Below are 25789 nucleotides of genomic sequence, written 5' to 3'. Positions count from 1 at the left end.
CTCTTATCTTGGGTCCTTAAGTTTCAATCACAGACAACTTTGTAAAGGATACAAAGACTTGTTTTTTTTTGAGTGTACGGTCAGGAACTGAGTCATTCCCATTCAACGTGAGATGCGCCGAGGAGTGTGAAGCGCCTCCCATGATCGGCCATAAAGCTGTTTGTGTTTGACTGTCGCGCAACCTTGTAGCAGAGTGTATTGTTTATGTGCCGGCAACACGCTGAGGTTCCGGCAAATCCCGCTCTTGTCCCACTGTGCGGGTGTGTGCTAATGACGCCGCACTTAACCCATGTTACCCGAAAACGGGCGTGTCCAATTCTGCCCGGCAGGTAGTCGGAGTAGGGTCGAATCGAGCACCTCGATTTTTATGAGCACTTGACAACTCTATAAACAAAGAACGCTTATCACCCCAAGAACAGCTCCTCGACCCTTTAATCTAGCATATATCTTGTTACACAAAGTCTAGCACTTGAGCCGCAATTTTCACACGGCTTTAATGCTCGGTTTTATGGCTGATATGCCAGCTAGATAACTTTAACCCCGTCCCAAGTCGCGTTGCTCTCTGGATCCCCTGCAGACAGTGGCCCCTAACCCAAACCAAACAGGGCCAGCAGAAATATGGCGAAATGAAAGCAGCATTGCGAAAAGAAAAACTAGCAAAAGATGAAAAACTTACGAAGTAACTTTTCGCCTTGCGGAGAGGAGGAGCATTCACAGGCTGTTCCAACTCAAACCGAAGATTTGTGTGGGTTTTTGTGTGTTTCTGGGCCTTTTGCCTCCTCGAGATCTCCAAGTTGCATGTTGTCAAAATTGCTTTGACGTTTTATTAGTTTCCAACTGGCCCCCGAGCAGCCGCACTCTAACAAACCGACAACATCATCATCGCCATCCCCATCGTCATCTGCCGGCATGGCAAACAAAAAACAGAAAACAAAAAGCAAAAAATAACACAAAATCGACGGGAAATTTACATAAGAAACGTTGAAGGATGCTCCACGGACCGGGCACACTTCACTCTAGCCGGCGCTAAAAATAACAAAAAAAAAAAAGCGAACTCCCAATGCGCTGACCAAAGCGAAATGAATACTCTGTAGGAAATAGCAATGCGACTCCGTCGGCGAGCACATTTGAAAATAGTTTGCGGCATGTCAAAAAGCCAGTGACCGCATTAAATTTTCTCCTCTCCAATAAACGAATTTTTTCCCATTTTTTTGGAAGGCATCCAGGGGCCCAGCGAGAAAAGCCGCAGCCGCTTGCATTTGATCGGGCAGCCAGCTGGGACCCCTGAGATTTACGTTCTCATCCAGCAACTCTTACACTTTTTCATTTTTTTGGGGTAGAACGATGCTCGCGTGCAGTTTGTTTTCCCAGGGCAGCAGATTTGGTCATTGATTAATCACACGGAATGGGAATTTATTGGGGAAATCAAACGATCAAACGCGTCTGAGAATCAAGCGGATTGCGAAGAGCTGCTAAAATTAGTCATTACAATAATATTGTATTAATTATCTGACTTTTGGGTATCTGGGGTTGAAGCTAAAAATGATTTGGCAGCCAAATAAATTTGTAGAAAATAAATTATAGCTCATACTAATCCTCAAAGTTTCGTTTTGTTTCTATTTTAGTCAGGTCCCAACGAATATCACGAATCTTAAGATTAAATGCTGAGAACCCTTTGATTAAGAGCTGAAAAGGGGGATTTTTTTGTCGTGAAATAGATCCACATTTATCCCGTGCTCTATACAAAATCAAAAGGGCATCTAAGCTTCGGCCTTTTCCCTTCAGTTCTGTGCAGCAAATGGAGCACACGGCGCAACTCCCAAAAATGAGATTTGTGCACACGGCTATTTTTGTGGCCAATGCAGCCGGGCAGGAAAATAAATCGAAAAAAAAACCCATGACAAATAGTTCAAAGGCCCAACTCGTTGAGAGATATTTTTTCCGGCGTCAAGTGTGTGTAGCTTGTTATTTTTGGCCCAAAACGCTGGACTGGACTCGACGCACCCAAGGGGGAAAGAGAAACTGCACATGACAGTGGGAATAATTAATTCATTGCATTGGCCAAACGGTTTTCGGTCGGCTCGGCTCGGTTCGGCTTGGATCACCCCAGCTCACCTCTGAAATGGGTCAGCAATTGTAATTGTAAGCCGGCAGGCGGTTGGTTGGTTTCCTGCCTTTTGTTTGACATGACGATCATGAGATTATGACGATGACGACGACGCCCATGTTGCGTCACAATGCCACGCCCATGGCGTCATTTGCCCTTTTGGCCTTTGCTCCAGAATCAGATAAATTTGGTTATTGCGTTTTATTGGCGTGTTAAATTGTTGCAACTTGCAGGCCATGTGTCTATCGATTGTCTGCCCCACAGGCCCGACTCATTAAGTGAAATTGCCATAAAGACAAGCGGTTCGTTTCCCCCCAGTATTTGCTGGCTTTGCCTTTTGTAATTCAACTGATTATGAGATTGTTGACTTGTGTGCGCCTTCCCTTCCTGTGCGTTGTGATTCGAGGAAAGGGGGTGAAAGTGCCGGGCCTGGGGCTATATATATCAACACAATGAGCGCCAGAATAATAGCACTGTAAAGTTAGCACTTCTTTGCTTTAAAAACTCTCAAAAAGTTCGAGTTTCCAGGGGGTCAGATAATGTAATGTAAAGGGTACAGAGTTCCAAAGAACTTTCGTTACTTCGACAAAAGTTTGGTCCAGCTGTAGGAATCCTTTAATCTTTCTTACTTTTCTAACATATTAAGTTATTTAATAATGTACGTTTGACTGAACTGAACTTGAAATAATTATATATTTATAAGCCGACTGCCTCTTCAGACTTTATAAAGGTATTTTGAGGTAGTATTGTCAAAGCTAATGAAAATAGTACGATATATATATGGTGTTTCCTATTGTTTTGTCGGCAACTGTTGGTATGAGCACTTTTATGCGGCTCCTCTTGTTTTTGTGCTTTATTTACGTTCTGCTTTAGAGCAGCACTTCGCCATGGTCATTGGCCGATCCGCTGCATAAAGTGGGGATAAAGTGGGCTATGGGATATGGGATATGTGGGGATACCATGGGGCATGTGTTATGATATAATCTGCGGTCGCCAGCGAGTGGAATAACATTTCTTCTAAGACTTCCATGCTGCTGCGCGTGGTGGCAGCTCGCTCCATCACTCGTTCGCAGCTCCCCAGTGCCCCAAACCACGCGCCACATGCATACATCCACACACATTGCCGCTTTGTCAGCTGCCAACAGCGATGGCTAAATTAAAAAAAAGGGGCAAAAAAGTGAGGAAGTATAGAAGTCTAGAAGTATAGAAGTGTAGAGAGGGCCGCCAGCAAGTGCCGTTCAGTTTAACTAACGGCCTGACAAATGGGAGTGGTGTTAGCGTTTCAGTTCTCAGTTAGTTTTCCATTTGCTCACAAGATGAATGCAAACAAACACACAACACGGCAGCGCAATACTTCTCAAAATTAAACTGGGACGACGGACAGACGGATGGCATGGGCGGACCTTGCAGGTCCTTTTAAGCAGCGCACCATAATTTACATAACACTCACTTGCACTTAGTGCCTGACCTAAATTTGACAGCCACCTGCTAACGAAGCCCGTGCTGCCAGAAAGAAAATTCCATGGGGCCTTTTGTGAGCTGCCAAAGGTGGGTGGGTGGCTCGCGGCAGGGGGGCCCGGAAAATCCAGAGATCGCGGGCTGTAATTAACTAGGGGTGGTGTGAGGAGCTTTGGGGGCAGGATGAGAGGAGCCAGCGGCAGCCGCAAAGGTCAGGGATTTCGTGTCTGCCGCAGAAGGCGTGAGGTGAAAGCGAAAATGCTCGTAATGCGGGTCTATTTAGAGCTTTGGCTAAATATTCATAAATTCAGCTATTTGCTTAATTCGTTTGGCGCCCAAGCAAGCACGGGAATAGAGAAAAGCCATAACTGCCTTATGAATGATGATTCATATTGTTGCTGTGTTTTGTGCAGTACAACTTTTACCAACTTCATTTATTATGATCAGCAATTTACCCTTTCACCCGTAGAAATTCGAATGCTTTCGAATTTAAGTTAAATTAAATTGTTAAATTAAACGGCAAGCTAACAACATATATTTATTACTTATTTTTAGAGGAAAGCTAAAGTTGTAATGAAATATGACATCAATTTTAGATGTGGCCCGATATGTAAGTCAGTTTTATGGTTCTCTTCCGATCGTGGAAGTTAAGAACCAAATGCTTTTGGCTTTAAAGGGTGTTGGCTTTTAATGGGTTGCTTTGTAGCATGCCCCGCCCCTCTTCACATATCCCAGAGTCCATCTTTGATAGCCGATTGCAAAGACTTGTGCAACATGCAGCGAACATTTATCATCGATGGCAGAGCTCAAATGGCACGTTTCGATGGGCGCCCAGGCAATTTACGCAATGGAAAGTGTTTGCCATCTGTGCGTGTGTGTGTGGGTGGTCTCGCCCACTCAGCCACCCCTCCCCAGCCATCCTCCATCCAGCCAAAGTGTCCAACTTGCTATCTCTTGGATTTCCATTTAGCTTTATTGTGTAGCAGCGACAATTTCAATTTCTATAGACAGGGTAAGGCCTGATTAATGAATGAATACCCAAGTCAAGTGACAGAAATGTTGTTTAATTTACGGCTCCAGTCGGCGGATGAATGAGTACTAAACAACAGAAACAAGGAAGGGAAAGATGTTGACAGTAAACCGGAGAAATCCTTACGTAAACGGCGCTGCGCTGACTCATTCTGCTGAAATCTTCCGCCCATTTACTGCATATTAACAATATAATTTGCAGTGTGGCATTTCGAACGGGGCAAGTGGGAAAAAGAGCCTGTCAGCCAGCCCTGTGCAGTTTGTGTTTTTACACAACCCCATTGTGTGGACTAAGCCAAAAGTTTAGAGTGCTGGAGCACACACTTCCCATCCCCGGCTGCATTAGCCGAGCTGCCACTTCAGTTTGCCGATTGGCATTGTATTGGCCTTTCACTGCTCGAGTTGGCCGACAAGTGGCCGAAACTTTTGCCAGCCTGACCCATATACGTCTGCCAGTTCCGGGAGGCCATTTTAATTGCTTTGTTTTATTGCCACTGCCATTTCCCCAATAAAGTTGTTCTCTGCTTGCTTGGAACATTTGTGTTCATTACCTAGAAGCCGTGTCCTGACCGCTGGAGAGAATCACCATTAAAATCTGGCCGCAATTTTGCTAAAATATCCAAAGGCTTTAACTGAGCATTGTGCAATCGGTGGCAACAAAAAAATTTCCACTTCGCTAATTCCAAAGCAAACACAAAGCTCGAATTGTTCACTCATTACTTTTCGCTGGGGCCAGTTTTATTTATATTTTTCTTTTCGAAGTGAGGCAATCGAGGCTCATAGTCAAATGCCCATAATCTATATATAAGTATGGCCAGGCACCGCACAATTATGGCAATAAATATATCAGCGTTAATGTATGCGATTTGGGACCAACTGTTAATTAGCACTCCCTGCCCCAAAAGGCCAAAAGCGGCACAGACAAATCGGCAAATGAAGCGTGGTAAAAAATAATAGCCAAATGAAGCGTGAACAACGAGAGCGGCACAATCTGGCCAAAAAAAGAAAAGTTCCATGAATGAATTGCTCTGTGCGTGTGTTTTTATTCCGGTGCTACGGTTGTCTGGCCACGCCCCCATTGGCGCCATTCAGTTGTTTACCAGGGTTTTACGGGTATTACCCATATGTACATATACGTACGAGCAGCCGTTCGCGGGGCTCTGGACTTAAGCCTCCTCCGTATCGGAAAATGCCAATGACTGCGACTTTGTCTTGCTACTCAGCTAATTGTTTTGTGGCAAGTGACTTCTGTTCTGCTCTCTTTTCTCCCTTTCTTGGCCAAAACCGAAACCGATAAGCCGAATGCTTTGAATAAGTTTGTTGAGAACTTACTTGAGAATTGAACAAGAACAATGGCCAATCAGGAAGGAATCTTTGTGGGCGAAACTTTTCATTGTGCGCATCATAATCGCATTTGTCATTCCTCTGTTTTTGTTTTTTTGTTGACTCAACGTGAAGCATTCTTGAGCGCTTACTCCACTTCTATTTGCGCTTATCAATTCTGCTGGGTTTCGTCATTATTCGAAGAGGTTTTCATTTCCGCTGCGAGCGCACTTAACTGGAAGCTTAATGATGAGAATATTACCACTGCATTTTGGCTCTAACCAAGCCCCACTTGCCCCCAAATAGGCTTCAATTAAATGCGGCGCTTTTGGCATCGCACTACCAAATCGGCAAATTACTGCATCGCCAATTGAAAAGCATTTAATTGGAGAGGGTTTTGGGTATTTGCGGTGTTGTCTATGGTCATGTCTGCCCGGTTCTTGGCGCGGATTTTGCGTTAATGCTGTTTGCCAACGCATTAACATGCAGCCAGCACCGATCGCATTACGCATACGCCACGTATGCAGCAAACCATGTTCGGATTTGCCAATTACCCATGCAGCAAACCCAGCCGCACAAAGTGTCAGCGTAAATAATTGAGTGACAGGCGAGACGACGACTACGAAGACGAGGAGGAGGAGGAGAGTCAGTCTCCTCCGGTTCAGTCTCTTTGTGATGGAAATGCAAATCTTATCGGGTTGACATAGTTAAGCCAACTAACTGGCCAACTCGCTGGTAGGCGGAAATTCGATTGTAATTACAAGCAGTTTTTAGCACCAAACAAGTTTATTTACAAGCATAACATCCCGCGGGCATTTCATTCTTCAGCAAACCAAAGAGAGCAGCAAACTCGTTTGCGGCCTTAACCATTCAGTTTGCAGTTAGCCAGTTATCGCCCACTTAGCTGCAAAAAAAGAGTTCGTTTTGCGGTCGAATTGAAATGACAAATAAATAGATTCAAATCGAATAGCAGCGCATTTGCAGCCAAAATTATGACGCACAACAGGGCGTATGGGCAATGCATTTCCTTTGTTTATTCAGTGGAATATGAATGCATAGCCGCCAGAGTTTACAGCAATTAATAATAAAGTGGCAGTATTCTGATATCTCTGTGGTTTCTTTTTGTACTGCGCGTAGATAAGGTTCGTCGGCTATTCAACGCGAACAACAGAGATTAATTACGGCACTTTAAATAAGCCCAGTTTTTTATTTCAAGCATTTTTCTCAAAGCTTATTAGCCTCGCCAATTGAACCCAACGAAACCACCCACGCGGGCGCCACTCGCAATCTCAATAGCATTTGGTGCCACCGCAGAGAGTCAACTGCTCTTAATTGCGTAATAATTGACTTTATTTTTAGTTTATTACCCGGACCACCGCAATTTTCTTTCATTTTCCGTAGTGCATTTGCAATTTGTTGAGTGTGTTTCAATTAAATTAAATGAAAAACTTTTGCGGCAAATGAAAATTTTCAGCGGGCAAACAAAGGCAGAAAAGACTCTCAACTGGCGCTCCGAGCTGCGGTCAGCAGCCGCAAAAAGCATTTAACCCACATTCGCCGGCGACACGGAAAACAACTGAAAGCCATCGTCGAGACTTGGTTTTTCGCATTATGCAAAGTGCTGGCCAGCAACTTCGGGATTCCGGACCAACTGCCCATGGCCGAGAAGACAGCGTAGGCCTAAGAAAAAAAAGTAGTTTTGATGGGTTTTAAGAGACAGCTGCAAGTGGCAGTGGCTAAACAGCATTTTCATTTGCTCCTTACTCGCATTAATTAGCCAAAAGCCATGAATAACATCTGCCGACCAAGTGCGGAAAAAACAACAAGAGTCGGGCTGAAAATGCAATTGTGCTGGCAAACAAACGGGTATGACCGGCAGTCGAAATGTGTATCAAGTGACCAATTGGCGCACTTCGGATGGCGGCATTTGCATGGCTCCCACGGCTGTCGTTTCTTTGAAATATGTGGCCGGCTAACGAAACCATAAAAAATAAACTAAAACTCGGAGGCCGAACAGTGGCAAAACATTGTATATATGTCGCCTAATTTGTACTCGTCTGTTCAGGGATGACAGAAATGTACACTCAACTAAATTAGCGATTATTAGCGATTGAATTCGTGTATAACTAAACATATTATCAGTTTTAAGCCTTCAATAAGAACATTCTTAGGTGTAACCATTTTGTTTCTAATAAGAATTTAATTTTACTTAAATTTTCCTTGCTATATTTTTCTTTACGCCGCTCTGCAATTTTCTGGAAATGCATAATTTTTTCGCTCTGTAATTTATTTTACCCCTGTGTTTACCCTCAGTTTGGCTTGCGTTTCTTGCCCCGCTCGAAATGTATCTCAAGTGCGACAACAACACGCGCCGGACATGCGATTCCCGCCATGACCATGCCCAACTGTTCAACTGACACAATTCCTATATTCCTATGTAGCGCAATCTAAGCTTTCCCGGGTTTTGACGGGGCTCCAGACCCCAAAGCTTAAACACGTGCCCCGACTTCCACATGCATTGCCATCACAATATGTGCGGCAATAAATTAAATAAAATATGCAATGTGAGGAGTTAAATACGAGCATTGTCACTGTCGTCGCATCCACTTTTTGCGTGGGGCACGGTACCACCGAGTGGTTGGGGGCGTGGCTGGTGGTGCGGTGGTGGCGCTGCCGGCTGCATTTACATGCTAATGGAGGAGCGTTGTAATTTATGCGATCCGCTTTTGTTGTTATCGCATATCGCGCTGGTACCGCGAACTGAGCCGTGCACAAGGTCATAACTGTGGCAACTTCCCGGAAAACAGAATTCCAAAATGGCATACGGCAAATATTTATTCAATAAACTTCTCAACTAAACAGCTTTATTACCAGCCTGTCCGAAATCCTTATTCCATCACTTAGTCAGGGCTGATAAATATTTAAACATCACTCAAGTACAGAAGCCTCACGCTATTGGCAAATGACTTTAAACTAATAGCAAACAGGATAGACATTTTGCAGTCGGAAAAACAGCACAAAATCCGAACTTCATAGCCAGAGCATGTCAGAAACCTCAATCCGTTTAAGCCTTTTCCTCTGCTTTGTGCATTCTGGAAAATCTCCAGTTCTGATTCAATTTACGCTTTCCAGAGGAAGCAACAAAATATAATCTAAACTTGCCCGGAAAATTGAAAACTGTAACAGAAGAGTTGGGGCGTGGACTTCAGAGTTCCTCGGCGTGCGTTGTTCATTTGGGTGTTGTTGATTTTGATTAGCAACCCGCACACCTGATGATGCTGCTGCCACCTGCCTCACCGGAATTAGCGTCATCCATCACGAAAGTTCTCTTAGCCCATAAGTTGGGAAGATAGCCAAGGAGGCGGAGATGGATTAGGCTGGTTAACACATCGCTGGTCCAAATTGAAGCCACTCCATGATTACATGCCTCATTAGGGCAATCCGCCGTGGATGATCATTAATAAGCACCCGTTGATGGGGGCACGAGTTTTGGTTTATTGATTTTTCCCTAATTAGGGCAGATATTTGTATCACTTTTCCATAATCGAGTGGTTAATGTTTTGTGTATACAATCTGAGCCAATCAATTATTTAATTGAATTACTTATTTGTATACAGGTAGTTTTGTGGAGCATTCAAAATGCAATTTAATCGACTAATTGGACTAACCATCTCTAAATACGCATTTAAATCTAATTCTATCTCCTTTTTGGCTCAATTAACTTTCAGTTGAACGTTTAAACTTAATCTGCCCAATAAATTTAAACAACGAGTGGCAGAACATATTGTGTCAATAACTGTTATCACATTGATTGCACTTCATGTTCATAAGTGCTCACCAGTTGTCACTTAGTGACTTTGGTCTAGGTTGAGGTTATTCGCATATAATCCAGACGGGCAGCTCACTTAATGTCAAGTTTATTTGCGCTGATGTGCGTTCTTGCACTTGACCGGCGGAAATGCCGCAATTAAGCGACATTAAGCTGACCCAAACTGCACACGCACCGCCCACATATTTCCCATTTTCTGCGCGCTTTTCTGATTTTCCTTTTCCCTTTGGAGAAAAGCCAGCGAGCGACAAGGGCGACAACGTGGGTGAATCAATGCCAAAACGAGGGACATTTGTTACTGCATACTTAGGAGCGACTTGGACCTTCTGCTCCCTACTTTTTGTCCCTTTGTAATCAGCAGCAACATTAATTAAACCTGAGCTTAGGATGCCAGACAACGACGACGTGCTCCAGGTTTTCACTTTAATTGAACCGAACTTCTGTCTGGGCAATGGAGAAAGAGTCCTCGGACATGGATATGCACTGCTGCTCCTCCGATCGAATTAATTCCATTTTCTTTGGCCAGAACCGAAAAAGCTACTTGCCAATGGCCTTTCATCCTTTCAGACATTGTGTCAGCTTTCCGTATTCAGTTCAATTAGATTGCAAGTCAGAGTAATGAAAGGCAACTGGGGGAACACGCCGTCTCGAATGGGGAGGACAAGTTCCCTTAAAGTTTACACAAAAAGAGGCCATGAATTAAATTTTGTATTCATGCCCTCCAGCACCACCACTACTTCATTTTCTTCGTTTCCCTTTAATTCGCTGCCAGCCCACAGCCACTCCTGCTCATTCATCAATAAACGGCGGAAAGGACAAGGTTGTAAAATGTCAGGCAGCTGTCAGGACATTCGGGTCCTTCTGTCCCAGTTGCGTCTGCCTGTGTGTGTATTAATTTGATTAAATGCTACTCGGCACACATGGAACATAACCCAAATCCAACAACTTTTTCCCACTTCTTTGGCAGGTTTTGGCATTACACTGAAAAAAACCCAAAATGTATTATTTTGGATATTCTGTTCGGGCTGTAATTTCTAAACTTGGTCATTAGTTTTCACAGTGTGGCTGATGACCCATTGATTACATTGGAAGCTTACTATCAAACTTTATTACACCAAGCTGCTAGCTCAAACAAAAAATTGAATATAACATTTTACCCAATGAATACATTTTTTTAATCGAAAGGATATTGTTAGAAAAAAAACTGTATAGAATCTGATTCTCCCAGTGCTTCTGATGACATTTACACAAGACTACCCAGCTCGCAGTTATTGAAAGACAAACAGAGAAACATGGCCGAAACCAGGGAGCGGAAACTGGGAAACTGTGGAGCAAAGGGCAGAGTGGAGGCGGCGGAAATGCCAAGAGGCAAGTGCGTGTGCCTGCATTTTCCGGGCGGAGAACAGGCGTCAAGGAGGCGGGGTGTCAGGATGGGTGAATGGGTGTGGCCGGTATGAAAAGGTGATATCGGGGGCATATAGTGTTTGTCAAAAAACGATGTCAATATGCTTGCTCTGGGCAAAACAGACAGCGAACAAGGCAGTTGACACAGATAAACCAGAGGAGCGATGCCAGGGGCCAGCTTTTCAATGTGCAGATACAATGCAGCTGCCTGATAACAGAAAACGAATAGAAAACAAATGCGATTTCAGTCGTTAGAAATGCATGACTCGAATAATTCATATTGCTTGAGAATATAATTGCTACGCACTTTGTCTTAAAAACAATTGCCTGACTTTGCCTTGGCCAACTGCCAGTTTTGAGCCTTAAAACAGCCCTTTCATAGAGAAGAAAGCTGCTGGAATAAAAGAAAAGTGGGCGTTTTCAGTTCATCTTACAGTGCTCAGCAGAATTACTTTTTCAACTTAAATAAATGCATTAAAACTTTGCAAATCGTGCAAAAAGCTGCACGCCCTGTTCTTTTTTCGGCACTTAAGATGAACTCTTGCGTTTTCCACGAAATTGTGTTTCCCCGGAGAGTGTTGAAAAATGCATGGCAGGAAGTTGGATTGGCGTGCCAAGGAGGAGCAATAGGGGCAAGGATGCGAGTTTGAAAATTACACAAAAATCCCTGCCAAGAACGATGATCATGATGATGATGGGGACGGCAGGCTGTCAGGCTTAATGTTTGCCCTTATGCAGAATACAGGATACAGGACACAGGATATGCGCGCGCTGTTCCCTCTCATTTTCATATAGCCATAATGTCCTGTGAATGCATAAAGTGCATTTACAGAGGCATGAAAAATTTAAGTTTAATTAAGCGTTCACCCAAGGGCCCACGGACATCGCATCCTGCCAGCTCTGTGACATCCTGTTCCCATTTGTGATGCTGCTCCGTGCCACCGGCACACACCATTGTCCTTTCCGATGCCCGCATTGAATCCGCTTCCGGTGCAGCCACAAATGCTGCAGGAGGAGCGGCATGGGAGGGGGCACGAAAGCCAGCACACAATGCCATTGGTTTTGGACACGTTCCAAGCTGCAAACGCCCAACCCACTGGGAGTCCTTAGGAGGTTTAGAAAGCGGGAAGCTGCTCAGCCTCCAGCGGCATTGTATTACGAAATTAAGCGCATCTGTAAGCGGAGCCCAGAGCATTCGTTTTGATTTCAAACGATTTATTCCCTACCGTTGAAGGTGTCATTCCAATTCCTCAAGGATTTGCCACCTGGAAAAGCGGAAAAGGATTGAATGACCTAGAGCTTTAAGCAGTCTCCTTGCTATACTGAATTTAATATGTATTGGACATAAATAACTATTGATTGGGAAACGCCCGGATAAAGTTTCACTTCGTACGGCATTATTCGCCCATATATCATCATTTAAGATATTTATTTATCTGGCTAAACTTTTTGCAGAGTATGCAGACTTTGAGTTCGGTTGGCCCCTTTTTCGCCATCGTTTTTCATGGTTACGCTGCCGGGGGAGCCTGGAAATGTGAAAATCGATACGGAAGTGCTCCTGAGTTTGCAAACTGGTTGGCTCTAAGCTGCTTTTGCCGCTGTTTTTCACATGGTTCTGCACGTACAGCGAATTTCGCTTGATTTTTTACCTTTTGCCTGCTCGCAAACAATTTGATGCAATATTTGATTTAGTATTTGCGCTCGCAATTGTCGCACTGATGAATCGCTGCAGCCACCTAGGCATGCCATAAATATACCTACTGTATTGTATCTAACTTTGTTTGCATGCATTTATCTGGGCTCGCAAACTGTTTGGCCATGCATGGAATATATTTTGTTTGCGAAAAGTTATTGCCTGAATAATTGAGCAAGTCAACGAGTCACAGAGTTATTATTTAAACATGAGCCCAGCGCCTCCATCAAGCGGGAAATGCAAAAAGAGTAAAAATGCGAGCCAAAATATGTAAATACAAATTAATGGAGTACTTCCTGTCTGCATCCTTTTGAATGCCAGCCAGGCGGTAAATGCAAATGTAAATGCGAAGTGCATTAAACGCCCTGTCTGTGGGTGCAACATTTCAATTACATCCCAAACCGACCACTGGCTTCCTTTTCTTCTTGGGTTTTGGTCTTTTATTTGCGCCTCATTTTTGGGCGGGTCTGTTTTTCCAGGCGAAAATATTCCATTTGCATTTTGTTTGTGGGCACACGGCAGAAAGCGAAATATTCCCACGCCGGCATGGCTCAAGTTCACCCAGCTGCCAGCCGCAGATATGTTATATATATATATATATGTATATGCCACATTCAAGCTCCAGATCCAGATGTCTGCAGAAAACCATGCCCCATGTGGCTTGCCGACTTGTCTGATTGCTACCCAATGTGTTTGGCAGCGGCGAATATATTTGCCCATTTAATTAAATCGCTTCTCCGCTATTTGTTTAACATTTTCCTCCTGTTTATAGACACATTTACAATGTGCGAGGGATGTGGAAAATTCCTAGCGGTGAATCACATGCGAAATAAAATTGGTTCAATTACAATGCGTGATTGGCTCTCTGCGTTTAATTAGCATAATTGCCGGAGGAGCATCAATTAAACTTTGGAAACTACGAAAAATCAAAGGGGGAGCTGTGTAATGGGCAAAGGAAACTTTATCGAGAGTTACACGGTCTGCCAGTTTGTCACGTTTGGAAGGGAAAACTTATGCAGAGCCGGGAAAATTGCAATTAGCTGTGGGGTGCACCCCCTATTTCCCTACTGAATTTGCCTGTAACACGCACCACTCGCCTCGGAAAAGCCATTAAACTTGCATAATTAGCACTCTCTCAGCACTGTTGGTAATCTTTAAAATCCGATCGTATCGTACGGCTGAAATCACAGACTTTTGCCATTTCCATATCGTTTACAATGGCGAATCAATTTGGTGCCCATAAAAAAGGAGAGTCGTGAAAAACGTGCAATACTCGAATTTGGAAAAGTCAAATGCAACTTGGTACGTGCCGTATTGTTGTGGATGCCTTTGCTGGACGGATGGTGGGAGGTGCCCTGTGGGTGGTTGGGTGGAAAACCGCGGTGGCAATCGCTGGCAAACCGGGTTGAACAATGCGGGCATCCATCCAATAATTACGCTTAAACGGCCGCAGTGCCAAAAGCAGAGGAAAAGCAAAAGCAAAAGCACTCACGTGCCATCGCGGTCAGGAAGTTGATGTGTCGCCAGTCCGGAGCATTTCCATTTGACTTTACTGCTTGTGCTCCCCGTTATCTGTTATCCTGTCTGTCTACCTGGGCCACCCCGTCATCCCGTCACCCGTTCAATCAATGGATTTTACAGCTGACTTGCCAATATTATGGTAATCCATCGTCGTCGCTCCTTTCGTCGCTGTCATTTTGGAAATGGCTCTCCCTCGTTTTCCAGCAGGCGTAAATCATTCATTTCACTTGGCCCGGATTTTTTTACGGCAAGGGTTTTGTGGCCTCGCCATCAGCGGACCAAGAGAACGTGCTGAATTTGCTCCATTTCTGGTGGAAAGTTGCACAACAAGCGTGCTGGGACGTATCATTAGTTACATTGCAAAATCCCCATCCCCATCCCCATTCCCAACAGACGTGGACACACGGAGACTCAACGAGTAAATTGAAGTTTAAAATAAAAACTTTGTGGCATCAAGAACACTATTTACACAGAGCTGTGGGCTGGTCCACCCGTTCCACTACCAGGAGCTCCTCCTCAACGACGCACATAAATGGCATATAAGCTTAGAAATGGCAACAGCAACAAAAAAAAAACAGAAGCAGAAGCAAAAGCCCCAAGAACAAAAGACACTGCGCGTAAAGACAAGCGCAGGAAAAATGATGACAAGTATATGTATTTTTGTGTGCACAGCCAGTGGGCGTGGATGATGTGGATGTGGATGTGGGCGTGGGTGTGGATGAAGTGAATGGCTGGGAGCGGGATGGGACCAGAGCTGCCAAAGGGTTAAAAATGTATAGGAATCAGGTCAATTGTTTGCAGGATGTTAAAAAAGTGAAGCTAGTGGAAAACATGGCAGAAGAAAGTGCTAGTTAAGTTCAAGTAATGACACATAAAAGCTAAAATGTGGAAGGATAGGAAAGGGTAATTTCTGTTATCTTAAGGATATAATAAAGCTAACGAGGAAGGAGATTAAGAGGATGAAGAAGTCTTAATAACTTTAATGATCCGTTGAAATTATGCATTGAAGATAATCAAATCCCAAAAACTTTTACATTAGTTTGTCTAAATCTACGGAATTCATTAAAATGACGAGGTAAATCAATGCTTTTGTTATCCAATGGTATAAAAGTCCATGAAATAAATTACCAATTGGAAATCAAATCAAAATGCAATGTACTGAACTACCCAACGGGTTACCCAACAGCGACTGATCTCCCCATAAGATGCAATTAAACCATTTGGCATTCGCTTGCAACGATTAGTTTTGAGAGTTGCCTGCATATTAAAGTGATAAAACTAAACCCATTTCCATGTCTCACTCTCCTTTTGCAGTCAACCGAGGAGCGGCTTAAGTGAAAGGCAGACAGACACACAGAGCCAGCAGAAGCCAACGAACCCGCTTCTGGGAGCAGGCAGTCGACAAACGGATTACGCACATCCTGCAGAGCAACCAACAGCAAGCAGCCAAGCCACAATGTCTAAGCACACGGACAACGATAATCTGCGCAATGACATCTACGAAAATCTGCCCTGTCAGGCGATGTACAACGATTCGGTGCGCAAGATGCAGCAGCAGAAATCATCGACGCAGACAGCCAGCAGCAACCACAACCCCAATGCCAACTCCATTGGGAACTGCGACTCCACGCCGGCAATCAACAAGAATCATCCGCCGCCAGTCAACAACATGCCCAAGGAGATGCTGTATGCCACACCGCTGCGAAAGTCCGATCGCTACAAGAGCGGCGATAGGACTCGCCACGTGGCCACTGGGAATGCGGAGACGAAGCTGTCCAACTTCCGGGACTCAAATCGATTGGCCAGTGCTCGCAACGGTAATCCCGTTCAGGTCACCGATCTAGATGCGGACGAGGACGATGCCCAGGGTGACGGTGTAGATGGCTGCGCCTCCACCAGTGCACTAGTCGGTGGATCCAAGTACAGCAGTCAGCCATCAGCTGGCACTGCCAACCAGCATCTAGAGGATCGGCGCATCCTCAACTTTCTCAAGGACACCACTCAGTTGCAGAAGAAGTTGGAGATCACCGGACGCGACTGTCCCAACGCCAGTTTTTCGAATCTGGCACGTGAGGAGCACTTCGCCAATCTGGTGCAGCAAAACTTTTCCCAGGATGTGGCCCACCACGCAAATGGTGAAACCAATGGATCAGCGCCAGAGGAGGATGGCCAAGAGGCAGCTGGTGGATTGAAGACCCAGCCAACTGAGGATACCGATGGCAACCTGGAGGCTCTTATGCAACGTAAGGTGTCCCCGGACAAGGAGGTCAATGGACTGGTTAGCAGTGCAGGCGTGGAGCCAAACAATCGCATCGTGAGCACCGTTTACATCCACCGCGAGTGGGTGCTAAAAAAAATTGCCCTTTGCCTGGAGCAACGAACGGCGGGAAAGAAGTCAGGACCCGTGGCTCTGGGAGGAGCAGCTTCCTCCAGTTACGTATCCGCCCGGGCCAAGGCGGCGGCTATATCGAGCTCCAGCTACAATGGCTGCTTAGTGCTAGGTTCAAATGGCTCCGGCAAGACCTCCATTTGCCAGGCAATCATGAAGGGCAACTCTGGAACAAAGGGCATACTGAACCGGAAGCTGCTGGCCTGCTACCTCATCGAGTCCCAGAATCCAGAGTGCCACAGCCTTTCGCTTTTTATGCGAAAGATCGTGCTGCAGCTGCTCAGCCATGCCTCGCTGATCAGTCGGGATGAGAGCCAGCGGATCATCGACGAGGGATTCTCCTTTCTGCGCGATGAGGCCCAGCAGCAAGAATTCAAGCTGGACGAGGCCATGAACAACATCAGTCTGAGTGAGAATGCCGAGGAACTGCTGATCGAGGAGCTCAAGAGGGGAGCCAGCGAGTGCGACACCAAGGAGCTGGACAACTTCCAGTCGCAGCGCACCTCCACAGTCAACAAGGCAGCCAGGACGACGCTCACGCGGCAGCAGTCGGAGCCGGCTCCGTTGCAGGCCGCGGATTCAGTGAATCCGGACGAGAAGACTGGCAGTAACTACGGCACACATCCACCGAAAAGGGCCTCCCGGGAACGTGGTGATGCCGAACAAGATAAGGACATGGGCAGCGAAAAGGAGCAGAAGCAATTTCAGGAACCCAAGGAGACGCCCAAGTCGAGTCCTGCGAAGAGCAAGTCAAAGATTCCCGTCAAGCGGGGTCGTTCTGGCAGCGGTGTGCTATCGCCCTCTAAGCTAGCCACCATCAGCAATGGTGGCCAGTCTATTCAGCAAGGTGGTGGCGAGGATATAGCCGATCTGAACACTGACCAAGAGAAGCACGAAATCGAAGCGGCCATCAAGGATGACAAGGTGGAGGAACCACAGACCAACAACGAAGACAAGAAGGAAGATAAGCCCGAAGCAGATAAGGAACTGAATGACCTACTTAAAGAGGAGTTGGATAAATCCAGCCAGGAGCCCAAGGAAGAGGTGACCAGAGAAGAAGCTACGGCGGATTCCAGTGCGGAACCCCTCATTGATTTCACAGAAACTAAAGTTAATGGCAAGCAGGAGGAACCGCAGCTGAAACCACCAGTTCCAGGAGAGAAGCCCCGGATAAGCACCAACACCCTGCCCCCACCACTGCCTAAAACGAAAAGCTGTCGTACCATTATAGCGGATGGCTACTATGAACTGCTGCTATCCAATCCGGAGATCCTTGAGTGCCTGAGTGTGGACAACATCGAAAAGAATCCGGATGAGTGCTTCAAAAAGGCCTTCTTGTTTCCCCTTCTGGAACTCACGCCACCAAAAACGGCATTACTCCTGCTGATTGATTCAATCGATGAGAACTACATCAACGAGGGGAACCTCATCTCTACTTTAAAGGGAGGAAGGGGCACTGTCACCAACCACAAGAGTCGCAATGTGGCCGAGCTGCTGTCAAATCACATCCACCTGTTTCCCAAATGGCTATTCCTTGTGTGCACCACCAAGAAGCAGACCAAGCAGATCACCAAGATGTTCACCGGCTTTAAGAAAATCACGCTGGATGATTTGCGCAAGTCCCACGTCGTCAAAGACGTTCAGGAGTACATCATTAACCGGCTGAATTCTGACTTCAAGGATAGCATCATGCTGACCAAGGAGATAATCGAGTCGCTTCATCAGCTGTACATCAAGTCGAATGGCTGCATTCTTTACCTCGAGAAGGTCCTGCACGGTATCAAGGATAACTTCTTCAGTTTCCGGGAGATCAAGCTGATCCCCTGCACTCTGAACGGTCTGTACTTGTACATCTGCCAGAAGTCCTTCAACAAAAAGCAGTACATGAAGATCCGACCTCTGCTAAATGTCCTGCTAGCTTCTTCCGGCTACGTGGACAAGCTCTTCCTATTCAACTGTCTCCGCACCCACAACTACACGATCGATTGCCAGGAGTTCGAGAAGCGGTTGCAACTGATGCGCAACATTCTGGCCTACGATTCCAATGCCCAGCGCCTGAAGATCTTCCACAACTCTTTTGCCGATTGGTTGGTGGACGTCAAGTTCGCCACCAAGAAATTCATCTGCGATGTAAACGAGGGACATGTGATGATCTCCATGTACTACCTACTAGTTGCGGATACCCTCTGTGCGAACACAGTTCGAAGATTTGCCTACCATCTCATAAGGTCTGGGGAGTATCTCACCAGTCGGCACGTGGACCTGGATCTTATTCTGATGTTGCTGGAATCGAGGCTCAATTTAAGCGACTGCTTCTACACGAACCAGATGAACTGCTGTGCCCAGTGCGAGCACGATTTCAAGTACGACGTCAATTTCCTGCCCAAGACGCGGGCCATGTTGGAGCGCTTCTTGGCCAGCGAGCTGAGCGAACCCTTCGCCCAGTTCCTGTGCGATTTCTTTAAGCCCAGCCTGCCCACAGACGCCAAGATGCTGAAGCTGCTTATTGAGACGGGCATCAACAATGCCGAATCCCAGAACTCCTGCGAGTCGTCGCTCATGTCGCCGGAACTCTCTGAGAAGTCGCAAAACATTGACTTCGAGCTGGCGGATCTCTTGTTGTCCACCGAGAAGAGTTGCCTGATGGAGACCCAGCGGGCTGGTAGTCCCTCTGAGCACAGTGAGCATCCAGCTGAGAGTCAGGATGAGAATGCCTCGAGCACGCTGCACCAACTCTCCGATTCCCATCACATTGAACTGCACAAGGGCAAGGCTCTGATCCACATCCTGGCCAACGATGGCAATCATCAGCTGCTGGAGAGGGCCCTCAATGCCTGCAAGAGTCCAATTGATCTGGAGATTGAGGATTACAATGGTCAGACAGCCCTGAATATAGCCGCGAGGAACGGTCACCTCGAGGTGGTGAAACTGCTTCTAAGCTTCTCCCAGCCTTGCAACGATGGAACTGGACGGATGAAGAGGGTGGATGTCAACCATGCTGATCGCGATGGTTGGACTCCACTGAGATCCGCCTCCTGGGGTGGTCACAGTGAGGTTGTGCGTCTACTCATAGCTCAACCAGCCTGTAAGATTGATCTCGCGGACAAGGAGGGACGCACCGCTTTAAGAGCTGCCGCCTGGAGTGGACACGAGGATATCCTCAAGCTGCTGATTGAGTCGGGGGCTGATGTGAACTCAGTGGACCGGCAAGGACGCACTTCTTTGATTGCTGCCTCCTACATGGGTCACTATGACATCGTGGAAATTCTACTGGAGAACGGTGCTAATGTCAATCACTTGGACCTTGATGGACGCAGTGCTCTGTGCGTAGCCGCCCTGTGTGGTTCCTCAGGATATAGTAAGGTTATATCCACGCTGCTGGATCATGGCGCTAATACGGATCAGTTGGACAACGATGGCATGTCGCCACTTCTGGTCAGCTCCTTCGAGGGCAACGCCGAAGTGTGCGAGTTGCTTCTGGAGAACGCTGCAGATCCGGATCTCGCGGATTTTATGGGTCGCACGCCACTGTGGGCAGCCTGCACTGCAGGACACGCCACCGTAGTAAAGTTGCTGCTCTTCTGGGGCTGCGGAATTGATTGTATGGACTCCGAGGGACGAACGGTGCTAAGCATTGGTGCCGCCCAGGGAAATGTGGAGACGGTAAGGCAACTGCTCGATCGGGGACTGGATGAAACACATCGAGATAATGCCGGTTGGACCCCACTGCATTATGCCGCCTTTGAGGGATTCCACGAGGTGTGCCTGCAACTGCTTGAGTCGGGAGCCAAAATTGACGAGTGCGACAACGAGGGAAAGACCGCCTTGCACTTGGCCGCTCAGGAGGGACGCCTCCATTGCGTGCAGGCTCTACTGGACATCCACTCAAGTTTCGTCGACCAAAAGGCCCACGATGGAAAGACTGCCTTCCGACTGGCTTGCCTGGAGGGTCACATGGACACTGTGGAGTTTTTACTGAAGTTCTGCTGCGATGTGAACTCCAAGGACGCGGACTCGCGCACCACCCTCTACATTCTAGCGCTGGAAAACAAACTGGAGATTGTGAAATACCTGCTGGACATGACCAACGTGGACGTCAACATTCCGGACAGCGAAGGTCGGACGGCTCTGCATGTGGCCGCCTGGCAAGGACATGCTGACATGGTCAAGACCCTGATCGAGGCTGGAGCGGATGTGAACTCCATGGACCTGGAGGCTCGAACCCCACTGCACTCGTGCGCCTGGCAAGGCAACCACGACGTAATGAACATCCTACTGTACTACGGAGCTCTGGCTGATCATGCCTGCAAGCAGGGAGCCACAGCCTTGGGTATATCGGCACAGGAGGGACACGAGAAGTGTGTAATTGCCCTTCTGCAGTTCGGAGCTAATCCCTACAAGTCAGACCACTGCGGACGAACGCCCATTAAGCTGGCAGCCAAGTCCAGTCGCACCAGCATCCTGAAGATCTTCGAAAGCTACACCAAAAGTAAGAGTTCATCACGCAGGAGAAGCCTCTTGCTCTGTTACTAATGCTTTCCCTTTTATCCTTTTCCCATTTCCAAACGTAGATGAAGCTAGCAATCCCAACGAACCCAAGTTCCATGCCCATGCCAGCATGCTGAGATCTCCGGATCAGCCACCGGCTCTGCCGCTTCACCAGAACCTGGCTCCGTATCCGGCACATGCCTCCGCCTCGTCGGTCTGCTCAGCAGCCACCACGGCCACCGTGCACAATGGCAGCCACCTGCACGTCCTCAATGCCTCCAGTTCCACGCACAGCTCTAACAACTTTTACCAGAACACCATGCAGTCGGACACCAGCAGTTTGCATAAGCGCAAGAGCGTCATCTCTAGTCAGTCCACGGGCAGCAGCAATGATGTGAGTATCCTTTAAGATTAATGTCATGTTATCCCATCGCTAATCCCTTGGAATCCCCCACAGCAAGCGCCGCTTACCTTCACACAGCAATTGCAGCGACAAAGCAAACTCAGCTCACGCAATAATCTGATGGTTAACTCGAAGCACGCTTCCAGTTCGGGCGGAGCAGGACACAAGTCCAGTGGTGGAGGCGGAGGGGCTCAGCGCCACTCTCAAGTTCTGCCCGATCTCAGCGAGCATCAGCTTGGTATGTCCAACAGTTTTTCTATAGCTCAGCTTCGAGCTAACATTATTGTTCTCCATATAGCATCCAACATGACCAACGAGGCGGACATGTACGACATGGAATGCATGTCGCCGCTGTACGCTACGCCCCCTCACTCGCCCAGCAGCGAATTAAGTTCACCCGGGCAACTTCCGGGTCTGAATGCCTTCGTGGACGATGAGAGGGCTGGAACCAGCAGTGGCGGAGGTGCCAAGCTGCCGGATAATCATTTCGCGCGAGACACGCACATGCGTATTATTCTGGGCAACCTCAAGGAAAACCAGCCCAGCTCCTCGGGGTAAGAAAAGCTATAACTGAATAATGTAACATCAAAGAACTTATGGATTTTTATGTTTCTCCAACAGCAAAAGCAAGCGCAGCGGAGTATCCAGCAATCCGGCAATGCGGCTCATCCGCAGTCGCTTTGATGCCGCATCCCAGTTGATCCGGCGCACCAACAACATACTCTCTTCCAGCAGCAATCAGGGCTCCTCCAGCATTGGCGTCAAGTCGGGCACCTTCCAGTGGCGCAAGGAGAGTCAAATGTAAACGCACCGGATTTCATATTATTGTGCTCCCCGAAAACTCACTCCTTAAGGCACCAAAACACCCACTTGCATACTCAACCCTTAAATCGTAACTTATTTGAGTTTATATACCTTAGTACTTTTCAGAAAGTATTTGTTTTTTGTGATAGTTTCAATTTTAGTAAACTTTTGAATATGTTCTGATTTAACTAAATATATTTAGGCATACTACCCATACGACGTAGTTTAAGGCATACGCCAGGTATTAAGCTAAAATCCCATATATAAAATACTTCATTACATTTTTGGCATGCGAATTGTAGCGGATTCTTCTTCAATGTAGCAAAAACTAACGAAATTTAAATAGATCACGACACGAATGTATACTTAAGAGAGCTCAGACCACAGCACTGTTCTCAGAATTAATTTTAAAGTATTTATTAAATCACATTGTGTAAGACAGAGCATCGGCTTATAATTTAACTATCAAATATAATTTATGCTGGAACAGGCTTCCCAAAGACAAGGGATCGTGCTCTGAAGGCCATACTACTCCAATGCGCATTTATTGGCAATCGGCTATAGAAACGTAATTTATTTATACGAGCTACTTTACCAATTAATTACGCTGTTTATGTCAATTCTTTAAATCCAGTTCCCGAAAGTACCAAAAAGCGATTATCCACTCCCACTATGTGCTTTTAAAGGCACAAGAAAGATCCCAGAGATACGATATATGTGTATTATATTGCTCGCACCTAAAAACTCAAAGCGGTCCGTTCCTGTACCTTAACACTTGTCACTAATTTTATGTAACCCTTAAGCCGGACAAACCAATCAAATACACATACACAACTGAAGCATTAATTAAATATTTTCTGAAACTCTACTCCCACTGCAAAGCAGCAAATCACAGACACAACAAACAACGCACTGGGCTAAATCCAAAAAGAATAAAACGAAGCATAGTTGAACAGCGAAATGTTAATGAACAGAAGAAACCTAATTATTGTTAACAAACCTATAACATACCGCAGAATACAATTGTTTAGATATACATAAATATATATTTCAAAAGCATATTTACAAGTTAATGATCAGAGTTATTCAAAGTATCATTATTATAATCGTAATAGATAACCGAACAGACTAAAATACAATCCACAGAGATACACACACAACACGAAATGCATGGGGGTTCGAAACCAAAGATAAACATTTACATTTGGAAGTAATATACACATGATACCTATGCCTAACATATAACTATATATATGAGAATATGTACTTATACATTGTAGTGTTGTAGTTTTGAAAAGGTTGCGATGAATTATTGACAAAAACTGATACAGGAACATTTACAGAAAATTCTGAGTGTGTTGAAGTTAAAACAACTTTTTGAGCGAAGCGACGAATAACGAAGCATATACATACATATATAACTCTGAATCTGAATAAAACTGTATATTCATACAAATAATTTAAAGTCTTTTTGCAAGTGAAGTTTGAGGAATGTGTTCGCAGTCTACTTGCTGGTGTCCACTAGTATCTTGGGATTGGCCACGTGGAAAACGCTGGGAACCATTCCCGCCAGAGTGGTGAACAAACTTTCCGATATGTCATCAGGCAGTAGCAGTTGCAAGGTGCTGAAATCGGCAAAACAATTAGCACAAACATTTACACGTTCGAAAACCTCAATAGCCACCTTAACTCAGCTCCGCCCCAAGATGCTGATTCTATCATAAACCCCTTTGCGCACTTAAACACAAGCTCTGCTCTTCTGATGCACCACTGGACGGTCATGTCCTCGCTCATCTCGTGGCGCAGCAGAGCCGGGATGGTCAGCGTGGTGATGTCGTGCCTGCTGGCTGTCTTTAGGATGTTTCGCAAGCCCAATATCACCGGATGCCGCGAGTTGATCTCACTGGGACTGTTGATGGGTTCGTCCGAAATCAGGTGAAAAATAACATGCGTTTGCGAGAGATTCGAGTGCTTGGTGATGAAGAAGTCTCCCGTTTTCAGTCTGGGCACGCTCTTCTTGGTCGGCGAGGGTGTGGCACTGCCCTCGGCACTGCTGTTGCTAGTACTACTGCCACTGGAATCTTCAGTGGTCAAATTCTTAATCTGCTTCTCGATCTTTTCCATCTGAACGTCGATTTGTTCAAAGTGGAACTCGGTGGACTTGTTGGCATTCTTAATGATATTCTTGTTTGCCTGCGCCTGAATCGAAGGGGTCAGCACGACGACGCCGCATAGGGAACTGGAGTACAATCCCAGAGCCATGTTAAGGCCATTAAGACTTTCCTCGGCGTGCAGCGGACTGCAGAGCTCCGTGACATTGGCACTCAGGATGCGTATGTTGTGCATGTGCTTCAGCTGGGAGCCCAGGTGAATGGTGAAGCTCTCCTCCATGGAGGGCTGTTGTGAGACGAACATGGAGGAGCGGTTGCCCAGCGGCGTGGCCACCGGCGACACTTGAAACATCTGACTGACCTGACTGGTGATCCAATTTCGATACTCATTCTTCTGATGGCCCATCATTGCCTCTAGTTCGGATTCGTATCGCTTCCGAACATAATTCTGCGTGGTATACTGCTGCGCCAGCAAATTGTTGATATCCTCCGAAGTGGTGGTAATGTCCAACTGGTTTATCTGGCTATCCATCTCCTGCTGCTGAGAGTTGTTTAGCGTCTCCACCTCGCTGTCCATGAGCTCGGTCATGTCGGACACCACCTTGGCATATGCACGCTCTCGCTTGAGTATGTCCTCCAGGGACGAAGAGTGCACCAGGCGATGGAAGCTCTGGGCGAATATGTCCGCATCGCTGGGACCCACACGATCGGCAAACTGCAGTAGTTCCTCTTTGTACAGCCTCTCTGTGTCCCGCACAATGGCCTCGATGTCCAGCTCCTCGTTTGCCGCCTGTTTGAGTAGCTTTTCGGCATGGTCGTCCAGGAAATTTTGCTGCTCCGTATCCACGAATTTCTGCAACTCCCGTTCGAGGTCTAATTGGAATAGCACGACTTAAGCTGGTACTCCATCCACACATGCTGATACTCACTGATATTCTCGTCCAAGTACCGCATCATGGGGTCCATCTGGTTGAGAGACATCAGCTGGGTGATACACTCCTCCAGATTCTCCTGGTCAAAGGGGAAAGTGATGTCCAGCCGGGATTCGCAGTCTTGGCCTTCATGATTTTTGTACTTGTACACAAAGGGCAGCGTGCGAGTGGCAGTAGAGTCCATTTCAGAGGCCTTTAGTCGGTGTTTTAGTTAGTTACAGTCATTAATTCGCAAGTTAACGCCCCCTGCCCAAAAGAAATGCAATTAGTATGACCGCACTACGACCGCTTAAATATA

The 25789-nt window shown here is 46.4% G+C and overlaps 2 protein-coding genes across 2 annotated transcripts in view; one reads left to right on the top strand and one right to left on the bottom strand.

Annotated features, from left to right (window-relative positions):
- LOC117144574 (ankyrin repeat domain-containing protein 50) overlaps positions 1-23907 on the top strand; it is a 27010-nt gene extending 3103 nt beyond the window's left edge. The window contains exons 2-6 of the mRNA XM_033309827.1: positions 15679-21242; positions 21325-21635; positions 21699-21882; positions 21943-22198; positions 22266-23907. Coding sequence (XP_033165718.1) covers positions 15821-21242; positions 21325-21635; positions 21699-21882; positions 21943-22198; positions 22266-22449 — 6357 coding nt within the window. The 5' untranslated portion in view covers positions 15679-15820 and the 3' untranslated portion in view covers positions 22450-23907. The remainder of the gene's footprint in view (positions 1-15678; positions 21243-21324; positions 21636-21698; positions 21883-21942; positions 22199-22265) is intronic.
- On the bottom strand, positions 23472-25789 carry LOC117144575 (protein C12orf4 homolog). The gene is made up of 3 exons (XM_033309829.1): positions 25489-25789; positions 24133-25432; positions 23472-24073 (listed from the first exon to the last, which is right to left on the bottom strand). The coding sequence occupies exons 1-3, from the start codon at positions 25673-25675 to the stop codon at positions 23953-23955; spliced, it is 1608 nt and encodes a 535-aa protein (XP_033165720.1). The 5' UTR covers positions 25676-25789; the 3' UTR covers positions 23472-23952.

This window comes from Drosophila mauritiana, chromosome 3R (genome assembly GCF_004382145.1).
Source record: "Drosophila mauritiana strain mau12 chromosome 3R, ASM438214v1, whole genome shotgun sequence".
NCBI classification, from domain to species: Eukaryota; Metazoa; Arthropoda; class Insecta; order Diptera; family Drosophilidae; genus Drosophila; species Drosophila mauritiana.
This window is presented reverse-complemented; position numbering and strand designations above follow the sequence as displayed.

Coding starts and splice junctions, on each gene's coding strand:
- LOC117144575 (XM_033309829.1), bottom strand. CDS start 25,675: ATGGACTCTACTGCCACTCGCACGCTGCCCTTTGTGTACAAGTACAAA. Junction 25,433..25,488: donor GTACTTGGACGAGAATATCA/GTGAGTATCAGC, acceptor TATTCCAATTAG/ACCTCGAACGGGAGTTGCAG. Junction 24,074..24,132: donor TGGGGCGGAGCTGAGTTAAG/GTGGCTATTGAG, acceptor TGCCGATTTCAG/CACCTTGCAACTGCTACTGC.